Source organism: Cyrtonyx montezumae, unplaced genomic scaffold, assembly GCF_038088225.1.
Source record: "Cyrtonyx montezumae isolate F1298 unplaced genomic scaffold, pur_monq_1.0 scaffold_11, whole genome shotgun sequence".
Lineage (NCBI taxonomy): Eukaryota > Metazoa > Chordata > Aves > Galliformes > Odontophoridae > Cyrtonyx > Cyrtonyx montezumae.
Window position 1 is genome coordinate 13,349,984 of NW_027071837.1, and position 22,909 is coordinate 13,372,892.

A 22,909-nucleotide genomic window follows, 5' to 3' on the forward strand; every position below is an offset into this window, starting at 1 on the left:
GGGAAGGCGGCGCCGCCGCCCCCTCCCCTCGGCCCGAGGACGCCGCCGCTCGTTGGGCGAGGGCTCCGCCCGTCTCCCCAACCCCCGCCTTCCGTTGGACTCGCGCCGCCGCGTACCCGCAGCGCCCACCCCCGCCTCCCGCAGCCGTGCGCGCGAGGTGCCGGCCCCGCCTCCGTCCCCACGTACCCGTCCCCCAGCGCAGGAAACGCCCCGCCACGCCGCTGCCGGCCTGAAGCCACCGCCGCTCACCATTGGTCATCGGTGCTGTCGCTCCGCCGAAGTCCCGCCTCCCCCGGATAGAACGCGATGAAGTCCGCCCCCGGCCCTCCTGTGATTGGGCCGTTCCGCCGACAGCCGCGGCTCCCTATTGGCCGTCTCTCCGCCGCTCCGCCGCGCGGCGCAGCCGGCTCCTCGCTCGGGAGCTCCGCCCTCCGCCGGCCGGGGCTCCTCCTCCTTCTCTCCCGGCGCGCGCCCCCGCCCTCCGCGGTCACGTGATGTTTTTGCCGTGGTGCCGCCGAGGCCGCCCGTGTGAGTGCGAGTAGCCGGGCGCCGGCGGGAGGGCGCGGGTCGGCGGGTACGCAGGCAGGCGGTGCCGGGCTCCTCCGCGCTGCCCGGTTCCTCATGCGCGGCCCGCGGCGGGCGCTTCCCCGGTGAGGGCGGGTTCCCGCGGCCCGCCCCGTTTCCCCCCTTCTCCGGACCCTGCCTGGCCCCTAAGATGGCGAGCGGCATGAACGGCCCGGGCGGCGGCGGCGGCGGCAGCGGCACGGCGACCAGGGGCGGTGAGGAGGAGCCGGGTGCCCGGCACGCGGGAGGCGGAGCCGTGCCCCAGCAGCGGGAACCCGGCGCGGCGGGCGAGGGGGAACTGGCGGCGGGGGACGGCGGGCGCTGCCCGTCCCCGCAGCCCCACCACCTGCTGCTGCTGCTGCGGCGCTCCCCTAGCGCTTCGCTCTGCCCGCCCGCGGAGGGCCCCGCGGGCCGCGCCGCCCTGGGCCGCACCGGGCAGCCCCCCCCTGCGGGCCGCGCCGCGCCCCCGACCTCGTCCTCCGGCGGCGACGACGTGAGGAAGTGCGGCTACCTGAGGAAGCAGAAGCACGGGCACAAGCGGTACTTCGTGCTGCGGGCCGAGAGCCCGCTGGCACCCGCCCGGCTGGAGTACTATGACAGCGAGAAGAAGTTCAAGAGCAGCCTGCGGGCGGGGGGCGGCGGGACGGCCCCTCTCTGCTGCCCGCCGCCCAAGAGGGTCATCCCGCTCTACCAGTGCTTCACCGTCAGCCGGCGTGCCGATGCCAAGCACAAGCACATCATCGCCTTGTACACCAAGGATGAGTACTTCGCTATGCTGGCGGAGAACGAGGCCGAGCAGGAGGCCTGGTACCAAGCCATCAGCGAGCTGATGAGCCAGAGCAAGAGGGGCTGCCTGGAACAGGAGGACCAGGCGGAGCAGCAGGTGGACGAGGACGATGAGCACTACGGGGCTTCCCTGAGGCCTGGCACCGTCTTCAAGGAGGTGTGGCAGGTTAATGTGAAGCCCAAAGGGCTGGGCCAGACGAAAAACCTCACTGGAGTGTATCGGCTGTGCCTCTCCAGCAAGGCCATCCACCTTGTTAAGCTCAACTCGGAGGTGCCCTCTGTCCACCTACAGCTGATGAATATTCGCCGCTGTGGGCACTCGGAGAACTTCTTCTTCATTGAAGTGGGCAGGTCAGCATCCATTGGACCTGGAGAGCTCTGGATGCAAGTGGATGATTCGGTGGTGGCCCAGAATATGCACGAGACTTTTTTGGACACCATGAAAGCGCTCAAAGCCTTTGCAGAGTTTAGGCCCCGAAGCAAAAGCCAGTCTTCTGGTGGCGGTGGTGGTACCAATCCCATCTCCTTCATCACCACTAGGAGGCACCTGGGCAACCTGCCCCCCAGCCAAACGGGCTTGCAGAGAAGATCGAGAACCGAGAGTGTTGTTGGAGGGACGCCTCCTACTACTAAGAGCAACAACTCCTACCGCTTCAGGACATCCAGTGAAGGAGAAGGAACCATGACTAGACCTTTTAGGTCAGTGACAGGGAGCCTGATCCACCTCAACACTGCAAGGATGAATTTGGGCCGGCAAGAAGGGAGTGGAAGGTACGTTAGAGCTGCGTTCAGCTCATCATACCACACTAGGTCTGCTTCGCTGCCTGTGTCTCATTTTCCCTCTACTACAAGTCCCATCAGTGTTTCTTCCAGCAGTGGCCATGGCTCTGCTTCGGACATGTTGACCAGACCTTCTAGCTCCTCTGTTTGTGGCTCCCCAAGCGATGGGGGATTTATCTCTTCTGATGAGTATGGCTCCAGCCCTGGAGATTTCAGGTACTTTAGGGTCCGGAGTAATACGCCGGATTCCCTGGGAAACACACCTCCTATCAGAGAGGAGAACTGTCTGAGTGAGTACATGTCCATGAGTAAGCAGCAAGCAGACGATAGCTCAAGAGATGATTATATGGAGGCTGAAAAGTGTTTCAGAAAAAGAACTTACTCTCTAACTAAACCAACTTCTGTAGCGGTGCAGCAGAAAATGACACAAACTACAGCTTTGTTAGATGAAGATTCTCTAGGAAATCATGGACGATTGCTTTACTCTGAAACACCAAAATTGAAAGGTAACCACGAATTGGAGTACAGTGACAGTAATCTCGATTCTATATGCAACCAAAGCAGGAGTAAAGCCAGGGATGATGGATACATGCCAATGATGCCAGGCGTTGCGTCCTCTCTGTCAAGTAACAGCGATTATTTGCCAATGACTCCTAAAAGTATGTCTGTTCCAAAACAGATCAACAATTCTTGGTCACCATCTCAGGTTGACTCCAGAGGATATATGATGATGTTCCCAAAGGCAAGCTCTTCACCTGTACGGAGCCCTTTGACTGGGTTTATTGCTAAAGGTAGTAACGAGAAGATTGTAAACAATGAATACATGGATATGTCACCTGGTAGTTCTGCTCCGAAGCATGCCGGTGATTCAAATTATATACATGCTAGTTCTGTTTCCAAAGGTTTCAGTTCGTATTTTTCTTTGCCCCGAAGCTTTAAGGCATTGTCAGGACAAAATGGTGACCACAGTGAATATGTTCCAATGTCTTCACCTGGAAAACTCCTGTATGGTGGACCGGAAAACGTAAAAAGCACCAACAACGAAGTTCTGTCTAACGGCATCTCTAAGTCACCAGTGGCAAAAGGTTCAGATGAAGGACTGGTGCAGAACAGGGCTACGCGGCCAACGAGACTCCCCCTCGGTACAAGAGGGAGTAATACTATCCCAAGGATGTATGATCGCACAGTCCCACCTGAGCCAGCGAGTCCTGGTGAATACATCAATATCGACTTCAATGAAAAGGCAAGTCATACACCGTATTCCTTATCTGCGGAAGGATCGCCGTCGTCTCTGGGCTCGAGTAGCGACCACAGACAGTCCCCGCTCTCGGATTATATGAGTGTTGACTTGGATGTACAGTCACCAAAAGCAGCAAAAGAACTTTCTAACTCTTTAACTGATATTTCAATTTATGCAAGTTCCAGTATTCCTAGAAACCAACAAAATCCTGATTATGCTAGGCTCTCCTTTGGTACTGCATGTGTGAGCGCTGCGAGTAACAGGACTGATGATTACACAGAGATGACATTCAACATGGCAGCAACACCACCTCGACCCTTCGCTGCCGAATCTACTGATGGTGTAAAGATGGATAGTCCTTCTTCCATAGTTAACAGACTGTGCATTGTTGATCGATATGCTGGTAGCAGTAGCTTTTCTGTTCCTAGCGCTGAGCCTCCAATGGGACCGAAAGTTATCCGAGCTGATCCTCAAGGCAGGAGGAGACACAGTTCTGAAACCTTCTCTTCTGCTGGGACTGTGACCACATCCTCCTCTTTCTTTACTGATAGTAGCAAAAGACACAGCTCTGCCTCATTTGATAATGTTTGGTTAAAACCAGATGAAAGCATTTCCGATGGTCAGGAAAGCAAAATGTCCAGGGATACCTCAACTGGATTTCAGAATGGCTTAAACTACATAGCTCTGAATTTATGCGATGATCCAATAAGCTGTGAGGCAAGTACTGCAACGTCAACTTGCCATCTCCAAAATGGTACTTCGAGTTTGGACAGTGGGGCGTACGTAAGCATAGACTTCACCAGGTCCGACGGTCTGAAGTGTAGCGCTGCACGAAAAGGTTTGTAACTTTACAAGCACTTTCCTTTCATGCATGCCTAACTAGAGGAATTAAATTGTAACCTAATACTAAAATGTGGTCTTTAGAATGGGGTAAATGTTGCTATATAACCTGTCTTCCAGAACAGCTTGTCCTGTAGTAGCACAGTCACCTAACCGTTGAACAAACACACCAGAGGACGTGGTCCTTGGCCGACAAGGTGTAGGTTTATGTAACTCTCCCAGGCAATTAGAAGTGTTACCAGGCTGCCATCTGCTCGGATTTTTTTTGTAAAATAATTTTGTTAGTATAAACATCTATCATTCTGTATTGTGAATTCTTGTCCTGAAGTTATGATAGCTCCTCTTTTCTCCAGTTTTCCTCTTCTTCCCTTCTTATACCTAAGTGACTCTTCCAACTGTTGTTTTGAGATTGAAATTAAGTATTTTGTGTCATAGATAGGGAGAGCTGAGAACTGCTAAGTTGGGTTTAGAAATCCAAAGGCGGGGCTTGGATCTGTTTATTGCAGTAAGTGTGGGTGAAATGCATATTTCAGGGCTTTGTGTGTGCAAATCTGCCTGCGTGTATTTATTTGAATCTTAGGTAAACAAGCTCACTTCTCTTTTTCCCTTGAAGGTTTGGTGTGCTGCTTTTGAGCTCTGCTCTCCTGAGTATCCCTGTGTTCTCTGCAGCAGCCATTCCTGGTGGCTGAGCGGGTGGTGAGGGGCTCCCTTGCACTCAGTGCCAACTGAGCAGTGCTTGAGGGCCTCTGCTGTGCAGAGATATCTGCCTGTTAGAAGGCAGCGAGGGGCACCCGTGGTGGAGGCAGAACTGCCTCTGAGGGGGTGAACTCTAGGTCTGAAGCTTTGGAAAGCAGCCTGATGGCTCTCAAGCAGTCAGCAAAGTCTTACTGAAATTAAGGTGAAGCACTTTGAGGTGCAAGTTGAAATTTAGGGTGCTGGCGATGGGGAGGGAGGATATGGGCAAGTGGAGAGGGGCTCCTATTGAAACCATCATCTCTTTGCTGTGGTGCTGGGAGCAAATAACTAGCTGCTGGTGTTACTATGCATCTCTCCTGGCCAAACAGTAGTGTAACATTGTTTTTGGAAGCATAATCTCTCTTTTGATATTAATGGCCCAAACAACTCCTTACAGTAATACCCGTACCCAGGCAGAAAACTGTGTGTTGTAAGCGTTGTTTTCTTCTCTTTGCAAATGTGTGTGTAGTCAATAATTGATGACTGCTAAGAGGAAATATTTAATCTCTGTTGGACATTGATATTTGTCTACTTCTCTGTCAATAGAGACAGCAGTAAAAGAGCAGGCTGCTTCTGCTTTTTGTTTTTCTCCTTACAGTCTTAAACAAATGATACTTTTTTTCCCCCCAGTTTCACTTTAAAACTGTCTGAAGACAGAATGTATTGTAGCAGCTTAAAACTGTGTAGCCTTTAATAGGGGAAGGTGTAAGCCTGACTCAGCTAGCATGCCATTCACAGTCTGGCAGCAGTGCTTGGGGCTGCTCAGAAATGTGTGGTTTGCCTCAGTGGTTTTTTTTCCCTGCTTTGTTTTGTTGGTTGGAATCAAATTTAGAAGATGTTGAAAGTTGCCAGTCTGAGAAGTGCTTTCTTCCAAAGTTAGGCTTTCAGCACTTCAAAGATTTTTCTGCTAAGTCAAAGAGAAACTCACTGCTGTGGCATGTTTGTTTTTTTAGAAGCACCCCAAAGACAGCAGAAATCCTGCTTGTCTTATTTCTCTCACGTAACTAAAACTTGTATAGTTTCTTAAGAGTGGGGAGGAAGAAAACAACAACAAAGGTGATTTCATTTTGTCTGGGCTGTAAATAGTACATTGAAGAACAAGAGTTTGGTTAGAAATTGTACTTATGTTAAATGTTTTGTTTACTGCAGCATAATATCCTCAGGCCTGTGCTTGGGTTTTTTCCTTGTCTGTTACAAGTTGCAGGGGCAGGAGCCTCGCTGCTGGTGTGTTTTGCTGCCAGTCTGCTTGCTGGAAATGAAACATGCATTAAAATGAAGTGAAAGAAGCTGTGTGTAAAAAACAAAACAACCACATGGATGCTGGCAGGAAATTAAGTGTGAGAATAGTAATTGCTTAGGTTGGTGTTTTCCCTCTAGACCTAAAAAGAAAGACAAATTTCCTAAAACTGCTTTAAAACAAGGCCTAAGAGTTTTCCACAAAGGGAACATGAAATATTTACGGTGTGCAGGAGGAGGGTGGGGTGTGGGCACGTTTGCTTCCAGGTGGCACATGGAGCACATTGCAGAGCAGTCCGGGCTCAAACACGGAGTCACAAATCTGTGTGTCTGTTTCTTTGAAATGCCTTAAAATTATTGATTTTAAGGATATTGTTTTTCACATATTAAATCATGCATTGGAGCTATAGCAAGCCTGATCTTACAGGCCTGTGTTCCTTCACCAGTTTGATTTGATGAAGCTTTTATTTCAGTATTTAAAAAGAATGTCTAATCCGGAAAAAAAAAAATCAAATTTCATTTTGAATAGTGAAAATATATCTCCATTCTTAAACCTCTTATATCCTGAAGAGGTGCAGTGTACCTGTGTGTAATTGATAGTTTTAATACTTTTGGAGACTTCTAGCAGAAGTGAGTGTTCTCTTCATTTGTACATCCAGTCAACTTTTCCAGTCTGCCTGAAAAATGTTCTGGGGTTAAAGAAATACATTCTTAAGGAAAATATTTACGAGGTGCGTTTACCCTTTACTTCCTAGGAAGGAGCTCCCTGGATTTATTAAATTCTGTCGTGTAGAGATCTTTAATCTCTCTCAACTGCAGTTGTGCTGGAAGGAAAACACTTCCCGACTTCTGTTTGCTTTTTTTGTTTGCTTAAGTGAGATATTGTGTACAGTGACTCAACTGTGTTCTCCGAACTGCTGAGAGTGAAATGGAGAGAGAGATTTCCAATGCATCATTGCCCCCTCATTGTGACTCCCAAACTACTTCTGGTTCAGGTTCACTGATATGAATCAAACTTTTTTTTTTTTTTCCCCTTCCCCATTCATGAAATGGATGGAGGAGGGGAGGGCACTAATTTGATCTGATAAACAGAGCTGGCTCGCAATTGAAGTTTGATTTTTGGATTTAGGTAAAATTGAGGTCAGCTTTATGTTGAAAACGACAATAAAAAGAAAATAAGGTTCTGATTCTGAGTGCTTGAAGTTTAAGGAGGTCATTAGCAAAACAGTTTCATCATGAGATTGTTACACAATACCGAAGCAAGCGGTTTGCAGTTTTGATTACATGAATCTGAGTCATGAAATTTTGTGCTAGGAGTACAGAACACAAAAGCTACTTCAAACAGGGCTTAGCTAATGTATACCTTGTTGTTGGACCTTGTAGAAACTGGGGATGATAATGAGAATGGGGTGGTAATAAACTGCATAATGGGTCACGTATAATAAAAGTTTCTTCAGACATAATTAGAAATACTAAACCTACACGGATACCCTGGGCTCCAAGAAACAAAACAGACTGTTTGGAGCAAATGCAGCGCTCTGTTTAATACCAACCCACCTATTCTACACCTACTCTTTAATCTTACCTCTACCTGATATCCTAATGGTGCATTAAGGCATTATTTCAGAAGTTCTCTTAAGTGCAGGATTATAATTTAAATGTTCCTCACCTTTTTAATCTCCTCCTGTGTGAGGTGGCTGTGTATGCTCTGGGAGCTGGGAGGAGGGAAAACAGCTGCAGCTGTAAAGGAGAACCTTGATTCTAAATTGTCCAGATCCTATATGGTACTTGTTTGTTTCAAACACAGTCTTGAATGTGATGAACAATGTGCACTTTGAGAAGTTCAGAAGCTGGAAGCTTTAGCTATTGCAAATATAGTAAATTACAGTTTGCAGGATACCAGACAAATAACTGCCCCTTCGGGTTTCGGGGCCGTGGTTTGTAGAAGTTTGCTTCAAACTGAGGCTCGTTTGTATCAGCAGAACACTTGGGGCAGGGGACTGCTTAAAAATAACTTGAAGAACCCAACTGAAATGCATCTGAACGCTGCCATGCAGCCCAAGTCCTGCAAGCAGTGTGGGGATAATAATTCTCTGAAGGAAAAAACAAAACTTGAAGTCTTGCTGTAAGAGATGCTACTTTGTCTTGAGTGACTAACTGTAAAAATACAGGGTAACTTTTTCAAGCGGGACACAAGCTACTGAAGGCTGAACAGATTTTTGCCTTGCAGTGTGGGAGTGAGTTAATTGTGACATATTTGACCAGGAATCAGCTGGGTTTTACTTGTGCTTGGTGAGAAAATCTCTGACGAGAAGGTCCCCCCGCTGCTGGGAGCGAACGCGCGCAGTGAGTGTTGCAGCACTCCTGGCTTTGCAGGCTGAGCACACTGCTCGTGTGTCCTTTGGAAGTCTGACTGTGGTTGTCCCCTGGGTTAAAGCACTGCTACGGGACACAGCAGTTCTGTGAGGAATCTGATACTGGTGCAAACTGTTTTTTTTTTTTTTTATCTTCTTCAGTTTTTTGGTGAAATGTTAACTGCATTGTTGCCCCAGCCCTGCCCTCCCGTGCTGCCAGGAGCGGGCAGGTGGGGTGGCAGTCCCTGGGGCTGGCCGTGGGGGCTGGTGGCATGTTAGCTGGGGGCTGTGCTGGCTCTGTGTGTGCCCTTCTTTATGAAAGGTTCTTTAACAAGTCTTCGTATAGATGTCTGGGAAGGGAGGGTTTATGCCTTGAGGTTTTGGATGGTACAAGAAGAGGTTGTAATGCTGTGTTGTGATTGGTGTGTGTCTGTGTGCTCTGTTGGTGGGTCTGTGGTGCTCCCAGCACATGCTGAATAGTGCCCAGTGTGCTGACTGCAGTAACAGGGTTGGGTTTTGTCTGATCCAAAGCAGGAAACAAACAAAATCACTGCAGAGCTTAACTGCTGTTGTGATCAAATGTGCCATTCTTCAGTCCAAGGGAAAGTGGAATGATAAAGCTGAAAAGCAGGTGAGAGAGGAAAGCCTTCTGTTTTCTGGGAGTGTTCATTATTGCTGTTTTATCCTAAAAATGTATCACTTGTATGACTTATCTGTCAGTGTCTGTGAGGACCCCGCTGGAGAAGAGCTCCGTGGCCCACCCTGCAAGTCTCTGTTTGGCTGTCTTGAACATTCAGCTTTGGCACATTGACAACAATCCAGTGATTAAGTTGTGCTGTTGTCTTACTTGTTAAAGCAGAACCTTACAGTTTAAAGCTATTGAGAGGGGAAAAGGAAAAAGTATGTTCTAGTTTTAATCAAGCCCTGCACCTCTTAAAGGTCACTGTGCTCGGAGGCGGTTACAGGTTAGCTGGGAACCTTCATCACTTGGGATGTGTGACATTCTCGAGGGCAGGGGGAAGACAAAAGTAAATGAGCCTGACTCATCAAAGGCATCTCAAAGGTGTTGCTCGACATCACAAGAATATCTTATCTAAAAGATCTTGAACATCTAAGTGTTTGGATTTCTGGAGTTTTTCTCTGGGTGGGGCACTACCCCAGAGCAGCAGTGTAATAGAGTGTTAGGTCTTCTGCCCTTCTGAACTATATCTTGAGACAAAGGGTGATTAATTCAAAACCCTGTTTTTCTGTTAATTTTGCTATATAGTTGGATGCTAACAGTCCAAATCGCTTGTGTGTATGTGTATAGGTGTGTGCTACGTGCCAGTGATTTGTGAGTTAAGTGTGAGTGCTAATCTTCCTTAATCTTCTGGGAAGAAAGGGCTTTTGAAAGAGATGGTTTATACTGAAATTAATATGGTTAAGATTTAGATGTAATTCCAAGGTGATGATACAATCTAATTGTGAGTGAAGGAAATTAACGTATTTTTAATTAATACTGAAAGGTGAGTGGCGCTTGTTTTTACTGCATAGTATGCAAGTGTGTATTGTGAACTTACAAAGATCAAATTGAATTATTTATAAGTATATAAGAAGTATTTCCTTTCTTGCTAGGACATGAAGGGCTCATAAATGTGCTAATCAATTGGAGAAAGGTTTCACTTTTAAGAGAATGGGATTTTGCAGAATGACAGGATATCAACAAGTTGGTTTTCTATTCCTGACAGTCATGGGAAATAATACCAAAAGGAGTGCAAAATACCAAAAGGGGCCTTAATGAAAAATATCTTCATTTTGCAGGAGATGGTGTGATTCTGTTCCACACTCATGCCAGACTAGCTTGCTTTACTGTTCACAGCTCCTACTCAACAGCTGAATTTGCAGTAGGACTTTTTGACAGTAGGTAACTGGAACCTGAAATGTTTTTGGGAACTGATGTTTCTTTTCACATGGATATCTCAGGACACCTGCAGTTTGCAGAGTTCTTAATGCGAGTGATGCTTTGTATACAAGATCAGGAAAAGCTACTGATATGACCCATGTGATAACTCATTTGTGTTGAACTGTCATTTAAGGTGTTGACAAATATTACAGTTTTTATGGCAGCTTATTGCCAACTGAATTAATGTGGCCTTGACAAACCATTAAACACTGCAGGAAGACACCTCCTCGGGTCCAGGCACCTTTGTTTTCCTGGTATAAATAGCTGGAGCCTACTGGAGTGAGTGAGCTGAGGGGCACTAACTCGTAAGTGCTCCAGCTCTTCTCCAGCTTGTTTGTAAATAGATGTCTAAAACAATATGAGGGGTCAAAAAGAAGCAAAAAATAGCTTAAGGAATATCGTGTGTTCTAATTTTGTCCATTAGAGATAATTGCAAGCTGCTCGGGTTTTCAATAATAGCTTTCACTGTTGAGTTCAGACTTCTGGAATATTTGCTTTTGTGTGAGAGATGTTTGGAGGTATTTGCCATCTATATTTAACTCTGTGGTGGCTTTTTGGGTGGTGGTGCTGTTTTGTGTTGTTTGCTTTTAGAAATGTGTTTTTAAGTTGCAGATTGTGGTGAACAGGGTAGTAGTTAGGAATGAGTTTAAAAACTGAACAGGCTTGATTTGGGGGTCATTCAGACAATACTGTGTCAGTGAATCTGTTGCTCCCTACTTACACAGTTGCAGAAGCTGAGCAGGTGGGCAGGAGTGAGATCCTGTATCCAGTGCCACCAGGGTGAGCGTGGCAGGCCCCATCTTGAAGAGCCCACCATTCAGAAGATGGAACTGAAGAGATGGATTAAACTTAATTTGCTGGGGTGGAGAGCAAGATAATGATCAAGGTGGCTGCCACTGGTAGTGAAGTTAAGTGCCTCCATGTCTGAGAAGGGTTGTGAGAGAGGAAGCTGATGGAGGCACTTGGAAGGGCACGCACAAGGCAGGCAGCGATGGGAGGTGGAGCTATAAATACGGTGGTTGTGATGGTTTAAATGACTTGAAGAAGATGAGGTAAATGTCAGAACGTGGGCCAGGTTATGAATTTTGGTGAGAGGAATGCAGGCCAACATGTATCTCTGAGTCAGGATCATGTCCCAGGGTTTACTTTTCCCTCTTAGATGTGGAATATGATGTTTTTGTTGTTGTTTTGTTTTTGTAAGTTAGGTTTCCTGCAGCCACGTGACTGATGGATTTGGTGCAGCGGGAATGTGTGATGGAGCACAGGATCACCCTGAGTGGGGTCACTGTGCAGTTCATACAGTGTTCATTCAGTTAATGTCGTGTGTACCTAATCTTCCTGAGACTTAGATCCTAAAGCAGATTGGGTGATGTAGCTGCTCTGGCATTACTGTTTCCTCTTTGTCTTTGTTGCAGCAGATTTTTAGGCAGCGTCTCCAGGATTCAGGCAGTCTTCTAATGTTAGGGGCCTGGGTGTGCATTCACCTTCAGATCTATAACTGGTGCCAGTGCATTGGGAGTCCAACTTAAGGAGGTCTGAGTGCACGCTTGATTAAAATTTGTCTGCGTATACGGATAGTGTAACTAACCTCTGTGAGCTCCAGAGCTGCCTCTGGGAGCTGAAGGCCCTCCCGTGGCTGCTGCGTGCTGGGATTAGGAGAGCTTTGCCTCTTCCTCCCCCTCTGCACAAACCAGGTCTGTGGGTATTCTCCTGCAGACTCAATGACATGATAATTAGAAAATGGAAAAAATCAATGCATGCCTGTGCTTGGCGTGGCAGCAGGCCGTGCGGATGCGGAGCGCTCCGTGCAGGCACACGTGGGCTGCAGGCAGGGCTGAGGGCGGGTGGCTGCCTGGTATGTGGCCGTGCAGCAAGTTTCTGCCTTTGACAATCATTTATGGCAACGAGGGTGAAAGAAGAAAAGCGCTGAATGCTTTCAAGTGTCAATGACTAAAGGGGCTGGGAAGAGCAAAGGATGAATTAGAAGATGTGAGACTTCCTTATAGAAAGGAAATATTGTGAAAAGAGACTTGAAAGGTGGGGAGCCGTGCCATTAGTCATGAATGACAGCGTCCTTTGTCTCTCGGCAGTGCTGGTGGGAATGGCTGTGTTTGCTCAAAGCAGACCTGCGAGCAGACATCGCCTGCTGAGGCAGAGCAGGCAAGCTGATAGAGCTCCTCTGCACAGGTGTGCTCACAGCTTCTGATGCTTTTTCAGCTTGGGGGATTTCCTGATGCTGTGCACCTGTTTCATGACCTGGTATGGATCTTTCCTCTGAGTACCTCTCCAGTCTCCCTGATGCTGTGTAATGCCATGTATCCGCAGCAGCCTCTGGTCACCCAGTGCCTGCTGCTCACAGACCTCTTTGCTTCTGTTTTGGACCTCACTTCTTTTGGCAGCCCCATCATTGTGTGTTGGAGGACGTGAGGTCTATCTTTCCCCTCCGTGCCACTCAGGATTTTGTAGATGCTGCATCCTCCTCTGCCATGCACTTATCCTGTGCAGTTCGGCAGCTCCCTGTGCTGTGTCTGTGTTGTTCAAGTTCCTGCTGCCTCCCCACGCAGGCTGCTCCGTGGCTGTGCCCGCAGGGAGGCTGCCTCGCACCTCGGGAGCTGTCCTGCACGGCTCTGACCCTTCCAGTTATTCCGGGTCCTTTCTGAAGAAGAATCAGACCTGTGCTGCTCTGTACCCGCATTCCACGTGGCTGTGGTCTTTTCCCCGTTGTTTCCCCGCAGTTCTCGGCGTCTGCCTTGCAGGAAGAGCACAGGTGGAAACGTTCCTCGCTGTTGATGTTTACAGGCTCTCAACCTTTGTGACGAGAGCAGAGCGAACTGCAGCGGGTCGTACTGCCATAAGGCACACAAACAAGGTCTGTTTGGCTAAAACGTAGCTGCTTTCTGCCAGCTGGGAGGTCAGCCAGAGCGTGCTGCTACAGCTATTTGCTTTTTGCTTTTTTTTTTTCAAAAGCAGAACTTTTTTCTTTCCTCTACAACGTGGACATCTGACATGTTGAGCTTCTGTGTGCTGTTATGTGGACAGATGTTTAGTTTTCAAAATAAGGAAAAAACAGCTTATCAACGTGACTGGTTCAGTTGGACTTAGTGCTCCAGCCCTGCCAGGACAGCACGTGAGCTTCCCAATTCTAGGAATAGCGTTGGTGAAGGAGGGGAAACCAGGGAGTGTGCATAATGCCTTCCTAGAAACTGCAGTACTGTGCACTGAAGCTGCAGCAGAAGCTGCTGCTGCGGGAGATAAGGCACTTCTGTGAAGTAAATAAAATGATCACAAAGCATGGGAGAGGTTTTTTTAGCTCGTGAAGTTGCTGAGCACTGAGTACCAGAACCGTGTTTTGAGTTGTAGATAAAGAGTATTCACTTCTGGGGTTTAGAAGACAAAGTGACATCTTGAAGAGGAAGAGTAACCTAATTCACTGGGATATGCTGTTACCAATCACTTCGTTTAAATGGTTTATACAGTGAAAAATAGATCATGTAACAGTCGTTTGCTTTTTAAAAAAAAAAAAGTCATGCACTTTTTTTCTCATGGAAAGGTCAGTCAGATTGCGGGCACAAAATGCACCCATTAGCTTAATTCAAACTTTATTGCTTTGTTGCTGAATGGTGAAAGTATGTGAAATATGTGCTTAATGGTACACGTATAGTGAGCGTACACCCAAATAAGGATGTTTCTGTGTGTCAGGGCCTGGATTGGGTTACCCAGGTACAGCCACTGCGTGCGCAGTGCTCCAGTCAACGTGTTCATTTCTGAAACGTATCTGTGGAGTTGACATCTGTGTGTGTGACTTGAGAAGAAATCCTTTTCACAGATTGCACCACTTGCCTCTTGCAAGGTCCGGAGTTATGCCTTAAATTAAAACCTGAAGAAATGAGAAATGGCTCAGGACAGTTATCTGTGGTTAACTAAGGTCCGGGGGAACAGAATTCTCACGGATTTGTGAAGAATGCATTGCAGCAAATCCGTTTCCCCTGCCGGGCTGTGCAATGCTGTGTGTCCCATCACGGGGCTGCAGCATCCCATGGTGTGAGCACAGTGCTTCTGGACGTGCACGTTGTGCCCTGAGGTGCAGCTGGGCCTGGAGCTGTGCTGCTCAGCAGGGACTCTGCCCCGTGCACGGGGAGGTGTGTGGCTGTTCTCGGCCTTCTGCTGAGCACTGCCATCCCCTAACCTGAGGTTCAGGAAATGGTGTTCTTCAGAAGGCTTTAAATTGCCTTAGTCTTTGATGTGGAGATTTTAATCATTTAATTATCTTAAATTAATATCTTCTGTAAGCAAAGCTTTTATCCTTTTAGGAATCAGTTGTAGGATTATGTCAGTAAAAGCCCTTCCTGTAAAAACATACTATTTAGGGTGGATTTCTTGGAGGGAAGCAGGAGATGTCTGCTCCTAAAACATCACAGCATGTATTAAAGTGGTCTGACTTGTGTGACCTTAGTAATTCAGGTGCAGGAAATGAAGTGTGTATTGGATATATTCTCATCTGATACACTTCCAAAGAGAATACACAGGGTGTTCAGTCTAAATAATTAAGACTGATCTAATCCTCTGCCCCTAATTTTGATGGATTTCTTGTTCATAGAAAACACACAGAGCTCTTTCTTGGTACATTAATTTTAAACAAAATGTTTTTCTGGGCAGTGGCTTGCTGCCATCCCAGTTCAGATATTTGCCCTCGTAGTTTCTCTTCTGTCTTCTCAATCCTTTTCTTCTGATTGCTTATTCCTTGGCAAGATGACAGCCCTGTGTAGTTTCATAATCAGATCCCATCTCAAATGGGTGAGTTTAAGTCGACTTGTGTACTGTGGAGAACGCTGGTTTCATTTCCCCAGCTCTGCTTATGTGTTTTGAGAGGTGATCTGTGAAAGTTTTCTGGATGCTTTCTGCACTCATTTTCCATACTGAATGCTCATAGGAAGCTGAATTTAATAATAGAGAAGAAGTTGGAATAAACAGGAGAGCCCTGCGTGAGTCCTGCTATGAAAACTACTTCAGGGATGTGCTTACACCAGCTCTGAAAGCACAAGTCATCTTCAGAGCTGGCCCGCGTGTTTCAGTCAGTGCCATCTGTTTTGGGACCGGAGCTGCTCTGCAGGCATAGTTCCCCCTTCCTGGGCAGCCCGCACCCCATGGCTGCTTTCCTCTTGAAGACGTGTGTTGTTTATCTCACAGCTCCCTTTGCAGTCCCATCAGTGTTGAGTCAAATACGTTCATGTGGTACCAGCAACGAAACGCTAATAATCTGTTTCATACTGTTATCAGCAAGTCTCAAATGCGTGCTATGAACGTAGAAAACTGATGGATCTCACTGTGGAGGCTGAGGTAAGATCTGCCTTCAAGGAGCTGTGCTGCTTTCTCCCAGCACCCCTTGTCCTGCACTGGTACCACAGAGGTGGGTGAATCCCTGTGAGTTTCAGCACCTGAGCACTACTATAAATAGCCCGGGGGCAGAAACCACCCCTTTTCCTAAGGACCTTCTTATGAGGAATCACAGAGGTGGAAATCCACAGCCCTGCTCCGGGTATCAGCACGACAGACACCAGCCTTTTCTCCTCAGCACTGAGCCTGTATAGAAGCTCTGAGTGATCGCTGCTGCTGTGCATGCACAGCTGGAGGTGCCGGCACACAGAGCCACACGTGGGGTCCTGTGGGCAGCTGGGCTCCTGCTGGTAGCAGCTGTAGTCCCGAGAGCTGCGGGGTGTCCTGGGGGTGCCATGGGGAGCCGCTGCTGTTGGCTGTGGTGCAGTTCCCCAGCTCAGAAGCAGCTGCCTGGGCTGTGGCTGAGGGGGCAGCCCTGGTGCTGTGGGGAGCCCTCTGCTCCTGGGCTTGGTGCTGTGGGAGGAGTGCAGAGTTGCTTCAGTGTCCTGAGGGGGTGTGGGTGAGCGGGGCCCTTCCAGTACAGCTGTATTTATAGCCATAAATAAATGCTGAGGCTTTTGTCTCGCCAGAAAAGAGGCGATGAGCAGCATCCAGCTGTGCTGCTCCAGCTGCAGTGCTCATCTCCAGTGGTGAGGAGCTCAGAGCAGTGCTAACAGCCAGCAGCTCCGGTCCGAGGCACGCAGGGCATTGTGAGGCTGCTGCCAGCTGTAGGTGATGTCACCTGGGGCTTCCTTCTGTTTGTTTACAGTTCCCTCAACTTTGTTTTAGCTTAAAAACAAAGGGGAAACGTGAAAACTTGTTTATAATCATGGGAGAGGGTGAAGAAGACCTCGTGTACTGCCTGGTGTAGAGCTGAGGCCCTGTGGGAGCACTCGGAGCTGTGGCAGAGCTCAGCTGAGGGCTGTTCTGTTTCCCTACAAACTGATGTGTGTCAGCTGGGGCTGTGATTTGCTCCCTCTTAGCGAGCATGAGTTTTGCTGCTCCTGAGTTGTGCCCAGTTTGCTCGAAGAACCTCAGTTACGAGTGCAGCAGGTTCTCTTGCTCGTAGGCTTTTCCTTCTTCCCCCTCCAAGCGTCTTAAATGTGATTTGGCACGAGTTTATAAAAGCTGCTACAAACTCGGAGGTATTTATAAATACCGAGTTCTGCCACGTGGGATTATCGTGCTCAGACAGCCCGGCCCGCTGCTCCCAGCACTGGGGCTGTGCTGGCAGGGATCAGCACAACTCGTCGGGCAGCTTCCAGGTGCACATTAGGCGTGGAGGAAAATGCACTGACAAAAGCAGAGATGGTTTTTGAAGTTCCTTTCATGTAAGCTCACAGATGCGGAGCAGGCAGGGTGGGGGGTGTCGGTAGATGTTAATTTGTCCTGAGTGCAGGTTTAATGCAGAAGCTGAGGCTGTTCTGGTGGCTCGCTGGTGTGCGTTGCTGAGGTGTGATTGGCTTCGTGTGTTTGTCCTTTGGTCCTGCAGCAAAATATTTCTCTGAAGGGGAAAAGCATTTCCGAAATAGCAGCTTCACTTGGCCTTTGTGAAAACAAAGCCACTGCTAACGCATTGTGCCTTGTGTGTGATGAGGAGTGGCCTTGTGTAGTGATCTTAGGACGTCTGTGAGATAATAGGAATGGAGGCTTTTGAGGGTGTATTTTTTCTGGCTGTTTTCCTCGAATGACATCAAACCAGTTGCTGTGTCTTTGGAGGACCCAGCAGCACAGCTCCTCAGTGCTGTGCTGGCAGAGGTAGTGCCTGGGGCAGCCCCCCGTGCTGCTGGCTGCTCTCTTTTGAAGAGGTGGTGCTCTTCGCTGTGAAATCCGAGCTGCTGTAGCTTAGGGTGGAGTCAGTGTGATTAACATGTGTGTACTTCATGTGATGGGATATGTAAGTCAACCTACAGGTTTGCATTATTATACATAACATTTGCTTGCGCTCTAGCCGTCACAATTTCTTCAGCATATTCCTGGGGCAGAGGTAATTCAGTACTGAACTTTCTCTAGCAAAACGCTGAGCCCTGACTGCTGTCCTTGTGGCCCCACAGAAAGCACAGCCCACGCTGGGGCCAGGGCCCCTCTGTTCCTGCAGGCCGGGATACCCTCTGTAGGACTGCTAGAAGTGAGACTGCTCCTGTGTTTGATGTTTCCAGAAGACTTTTACCTTTACCCTAGCTGCCATTAGCGCTCTGGAAGCAAACCTGCTGCTTCTTCCTTCCCTGTGTGATGGCAGGGGCTGGTCCTGCAGGTGGGCAGTGCAGGGGAAGAGTCACCCAGTGCCCTGACTGGCAGAGGGCCGTGCTCAACAGGGGAAGGACAGACACCCGCAGATGCTATCTCTGCATGTGCCAGAGCAGGACTGGTGCGGGCACAGACACTGGAAGAGTGGAGGCAGTTGTCAGTAGCAGCAGCCCACGTGCTTTGTGAGAATACGTGCACAATGGGGAAGGCAGTGCTGGAGCTGTATGTGGTCCAGAAGGATGTACAGTCCAGGGAAGTGCTGTGCTTAGGTAATCAAAGGGTAAAAATAACAGAAGTGATGGAAGGAGACAATCTGTCAGGACTGCAATGCTGTGGGTTGGCTGACAGTGCCACTCCTGAGTCAAAATGAGTGCTCATACCGCTGTGCTAGGAGTGGGGATGGTTTGCTGTGAGCTGAGACGTGGCTCTCTGTGTTTGAGTTGTGCTCTCACATCAGGTGCTTGCCTCCCTCCCTCCTTCGGGCGTTCCCATCCCAGGAGCCTATGGAGTCACTGTCACCTTGGCACACGTGTGTGTAATTGCAGAGCTGGCACTGTGCTGTAGGGCCATCCTCCCCCCGTCCCATCTCTGCCATCACCCAGAGGTGCCTTCCTGCTCTACTTGAGGGATTTCCCCTCTCATTTCACTGAGCACTTTGTATTTTGCCTTTTCCAGTTGCTTTGAAGCCACTGCTTTTAGCTGGCAGCAGTAAAGATGGTTCTGTAGGTTTGGTGCTGCAGCTGTATGGTGGGTTGCCTTTCAGTGGGAAGGAGAACTACACTCTGAGGTGTTGTTATAACTAAATATGCTTCTTCCTGAAGAGTTGAGGCCAGGGCATGCAGTTGTTGTGACTTGCTACTCGCTGTTGGGAGCTGGAGCTGCAGTGAGTGTTCACACTGCAGTTCTCTACCTGTTGTGCATGGGAGCATTTGCCACAGTTGCAGTTACACCTGGGGAGCACAGCCCTGCTGGGGAGCTGCCTGCGTGCAGCACTGTCCCTTCTGCCGTGGATGAGCTCCACGCATTCCCCTCACTTGCAAACCCTTGTTTCCCACGTAACTCGCATTTGAAATGTCACTAATTTTTTTTCTTTCTTAACAGACTGACTGCATTGCCATGGAAACCATTGTTGGAAGAGAAGACTTTTCTGCTGGAAACTCCAGAAACTGTGTGGTGCTTTTGGAAGCCAAGCTCAGCTCCAGCCGGCTACTTTCATTCCCACCAGCACGGACATGGACACATCCTTCCGATTAATTTTGTCACAGACATCAGCTCTCTGCAGTTGAATTCATTTGAATTGAGATTTTTCATAGCTGTGCTTTGGTGATGGAATTGGGTCTTTCCTGTCATGTCTATGTGGGAGGCAGCACGAGTGCGAACGGGAGCCCCCCCCGTGCCCCTCCCTTCCTCCCACCTCTCCCATCCGTTTGCTTTTATTTATGTTCTGAGATGTCAAAGCTGGTTTCTGATGTCTGCTTACCGTGGGTTTTGCTTCTCTGGTACGTTAACAAGTGATTAGCTTCAAACATGCTGTTAGTGGCACTGGGGCCGATGGAGCTTTCTTCGGGTGGGCAGAAGGAGGGAGGGAGAGGTTGAGGAGAGAACCTGCGGGGCTGAACTGGTCTGGAAAGGAGAAACCTCTTCTGCCTTTTGTTTTGTTTTGCATTCATGGTACGAGAGAGACTTCTTGATCATAGGCTAGAGTACTTCAAATCAAATGTCTGTCACGGCTTCAGCTGCCTTTTTTTGCTCAGCATTTTGGTATGTACAAAGTAGGATTAATGGGGCTGGTTGTCTTGTAGGATTTTTGTTCTTACCCTCACGATACTTGCTTATAAACATGAATTGTGTAAAATGAGGTTTTGTTCATGCGTTGGAGTGGTGGAGCCCAGGTGGTGCCCAGCGTTTGTGACCTCTGCGTTCCATCTGTTGGCTGTAGCTTCTTGAAGAGAAACCACCCCAACTGATCTTACTTTCAGCCAAAGTCCCGTCTCGAATTTGGGACTGTTTTTGTTCTTTCTTCGTGGCATAATGGGAAGAAGTAAAAATATTGGCTCATCAGTTGTCCTTATCCCAGTTAAAGAAGTGCTAGCAGTGATTATTTGACTTTTTTTTTTAATAAATTGCAGAAAAATCAGGGCTTAAGTGCTTCGCTCTTGTACTGATATTTATTTTTTTTTGGTTGAAATGAGTTTAGGCTTTTAACACTGCTATGAACATAAAGAGCATGACACTAGTTGTTGGTACACGCCGTGTATAATGAAAGGCACTGACGATTGGAAAAGGGTTTAGAAGTGGTACATAAATCCTCATGCTGTACTCCTCTACATGGTATATTGTACAGCCGAGCGGCCGGGCTGCCTCGCTCTCACATACACAGCCTTCACAGTACCAGTACAGTTTGGAGAACCAATCAGACTCCATTGCATTTGCTCGGTGCTGCGTACCCAGGTCTATTTTTGTGAAGGATCAAACTGTACACGCCAAGTGTCGGTGGTGACTTTTTGGGGCACGTGGTACCCGTCAGCTGACGCAGCGTCCGGTGATGGGAAGGACTGTTGCACGGGGTCTAAAAGCACAGAGCTGACGGTGGTTCTGGGAGAGAAGTTTCAGTTGGTACGGATACTTGTTGCTGCTAAACATACACTAATGAGAAATATGACCACTTTTCTAGACCATGATACTGTTGCCATATCGCTTTTGTTTGGTCTCATAATGAATACTGCAATATGCAGGTGGCTTTTTATAAAGCTTGACATCTTTTCTAAGAAACCGTAATTTGGATGGAGATGGTTCTGAACCTTTAACGCGAAAGGAAAAGGTTGTTTTGAAGAAAAACGTACATGCCTATTTCATATTAGATCCCTGAGGCTGCCACTGTACAATATACAGCACTGATTTGATAAATGCTGAATAAATAATTGAATGGGTAACCTCAACTAGAGTGGTACAAATACTAACAGGTACGGCATAATAAATATGCAATCTTTTTGAATCTCTTAGTTTACAGCAACTAATTTATTCAGTATTGTGCTGGAAGAACACTTTCAGAATATGTAAAACATATCACTATATATACTACCTTCCAGCTACCCGTTTATGCTGCTGTATAGTACAAAATACCAATGATGGAACAATGTTTGTCCTGTAAATTTAATTTGATACTGGACAGTTATCGTCTGTACAAACTAAAACATATATGGTTGAAATTGTTCATTATATTTGCTATTTCTGCTTCACAGATCTGTTTTAAAGTTGAGCTGATTGATCCGGCTTTGTCTTCCATTGTAAATATTGTTATGTTGTTTTCTCTGTAAAACACATCGCATCTGCGGTTCTGGGAGACTGGCTTGAAGCTCTGTATAGTGTTTATATTTATCTGACTTGGCTTTCCATAGAGCTACTTGCAGTAAATACGTGTTCATGTAGCTCCGTGTCTGGGTTTTATTTTCAAACAAACTTTTGTTTTCTTCTGTCAGAGATGCACCTCCTGCTGCTGCTTTCCTCACGGAGCGCTTTGTCACTCCTGGCTGAAGATCTGAAGGAGCTCGTGTAGTGTACTTCAGGGCAGTGGTTCTCAGCCTTTCCCATTTCTCTGCCACTTAAGTGTTGTGCTGTGTGATACCTTTTGCACTGAGGAGCTTTCCGTGTCACAGAGGTGTAGTGCTGGTAAACAACGGAGCTTCTGAATGGGGTGTGTGGGGGGGAGGTGGTGTGTGACAGCTTTAAATGCTGAGGGGTAATGGCAGTGTTTAGAACTTTTAAGACTGTGCATGGGAGTTCCCATAGCAGCGCGCAGTCCTTGTGGAGGAACTCTGCAGAGTATCAGATAGGTGGCTCAGAGCTTAGGGTGAAGGGCCCTGTACAGTTCTGCTGCGTTAGGCTTCCTAGTAATGCTGTGGTTTGAGATGTTTAGGTCCCAGTATGTAAAAGCAAAGCCTACATGGATGTCTCAATTTTCAGGTAATGCATACACCTGTAGAAACAACTGAGCTTAAGCAGGAAATACCAACAAATTGTAGCACCTTTTCACGTTCTTACTGATGTGAATGGTATCTTAATGCTGCATAGGAGAGCTTACATCCATAGACGTGAGCACACGCTCTCCACAGATGTGGGTGGTTACTTTGAAATGTCTTTCTTTTCTTTCTTTAAAAACACCTCATTTAATTCTTACTCTGTTATTCAGAATACTGCACTGTGACAACTTAGTGGAAGTCAAGTTTGCTTTAAGAACACATCTTTCTCCAACTAAATGAGGCCCCTTTCTTAGGGCCTCATTTTATAGCTTGTAGCTTCTATTGGGAAGGAAAACAAAAAACAGCTCTACCAGCAGTGAACAGTGAAAACCATCCAAATGTGTCAGGACTGTTGCAACAGCCTCACAATAACTGCTCGAAGAGACCTCTGAGTGGAAGTCTCCCTGGACCTGAAATGAGCTATGTGCTTGAGGGTGGGCTTCTTCTTTGGGGGGAGGCAGTTTTATGCTGTTTTTTTTTCAAACCTCTTTAGACAAAACACTGACAGAACTCAGCTCCTGGAGCACGATGATGAAAGCCCTCAATTGATTCCAGAAAGCAGTAGGGCTTCCTATCTGAATTTGAAGGCAACACTAGAATACACATTAAAAGTCTTTGTTTTGAAACACAGTGACTGGTGCTGCTGAGCCTTGCTCTCATTGAGCAGTGTGACACTGGAAGTAATCAAATATCTGAGAATGAGGAGTTCACGGAGGGGAAGAAGAACCATTTAAGAGTATTCAGGTAATATTTGTATTCTTTTTCATCCCTGCTCCCTCTGTTGACTGCTGCA

At 47.6% G+C, this 22,909-nt stretch overlaps 1 protein-coding gene across 1 annotated transcript; it reads left to right on the top strand.

The window, feature by feature from the left end:
• Positions 1-545: 545 nt before the first annotated feature.
• On the top strand, positions 546-20,234 carry IRS4 (insulin receptor substrate 4). The gene is made up of 2 exons (XM_065729624.1): positions 546-4,208; positions 19,199-20,234. Exons 1-2 carry the CDS (start codon positions 716-718, stop codon positions 19,201-19,203), a joined length of 3,498 nt encoding a protein of 1,165 aa, XP_065585696.1. The 5' UTR covers positions 546-715; the 3' UTR covers positions 19,204-20,234.
• The last annotated feature ends 2,675 nt before the right edge of the window (positions 20,235-22,909 follow it).

Excerpts from the sequence above, each read along its gene's own strand:
- IRS4 (XM_065729624.1), top strand. The coding sequence starts at position 716 with ATGGCGAGCGGCATGAACGGCCCGGGCGGCGGCGGCGGCGGCAGCGGC.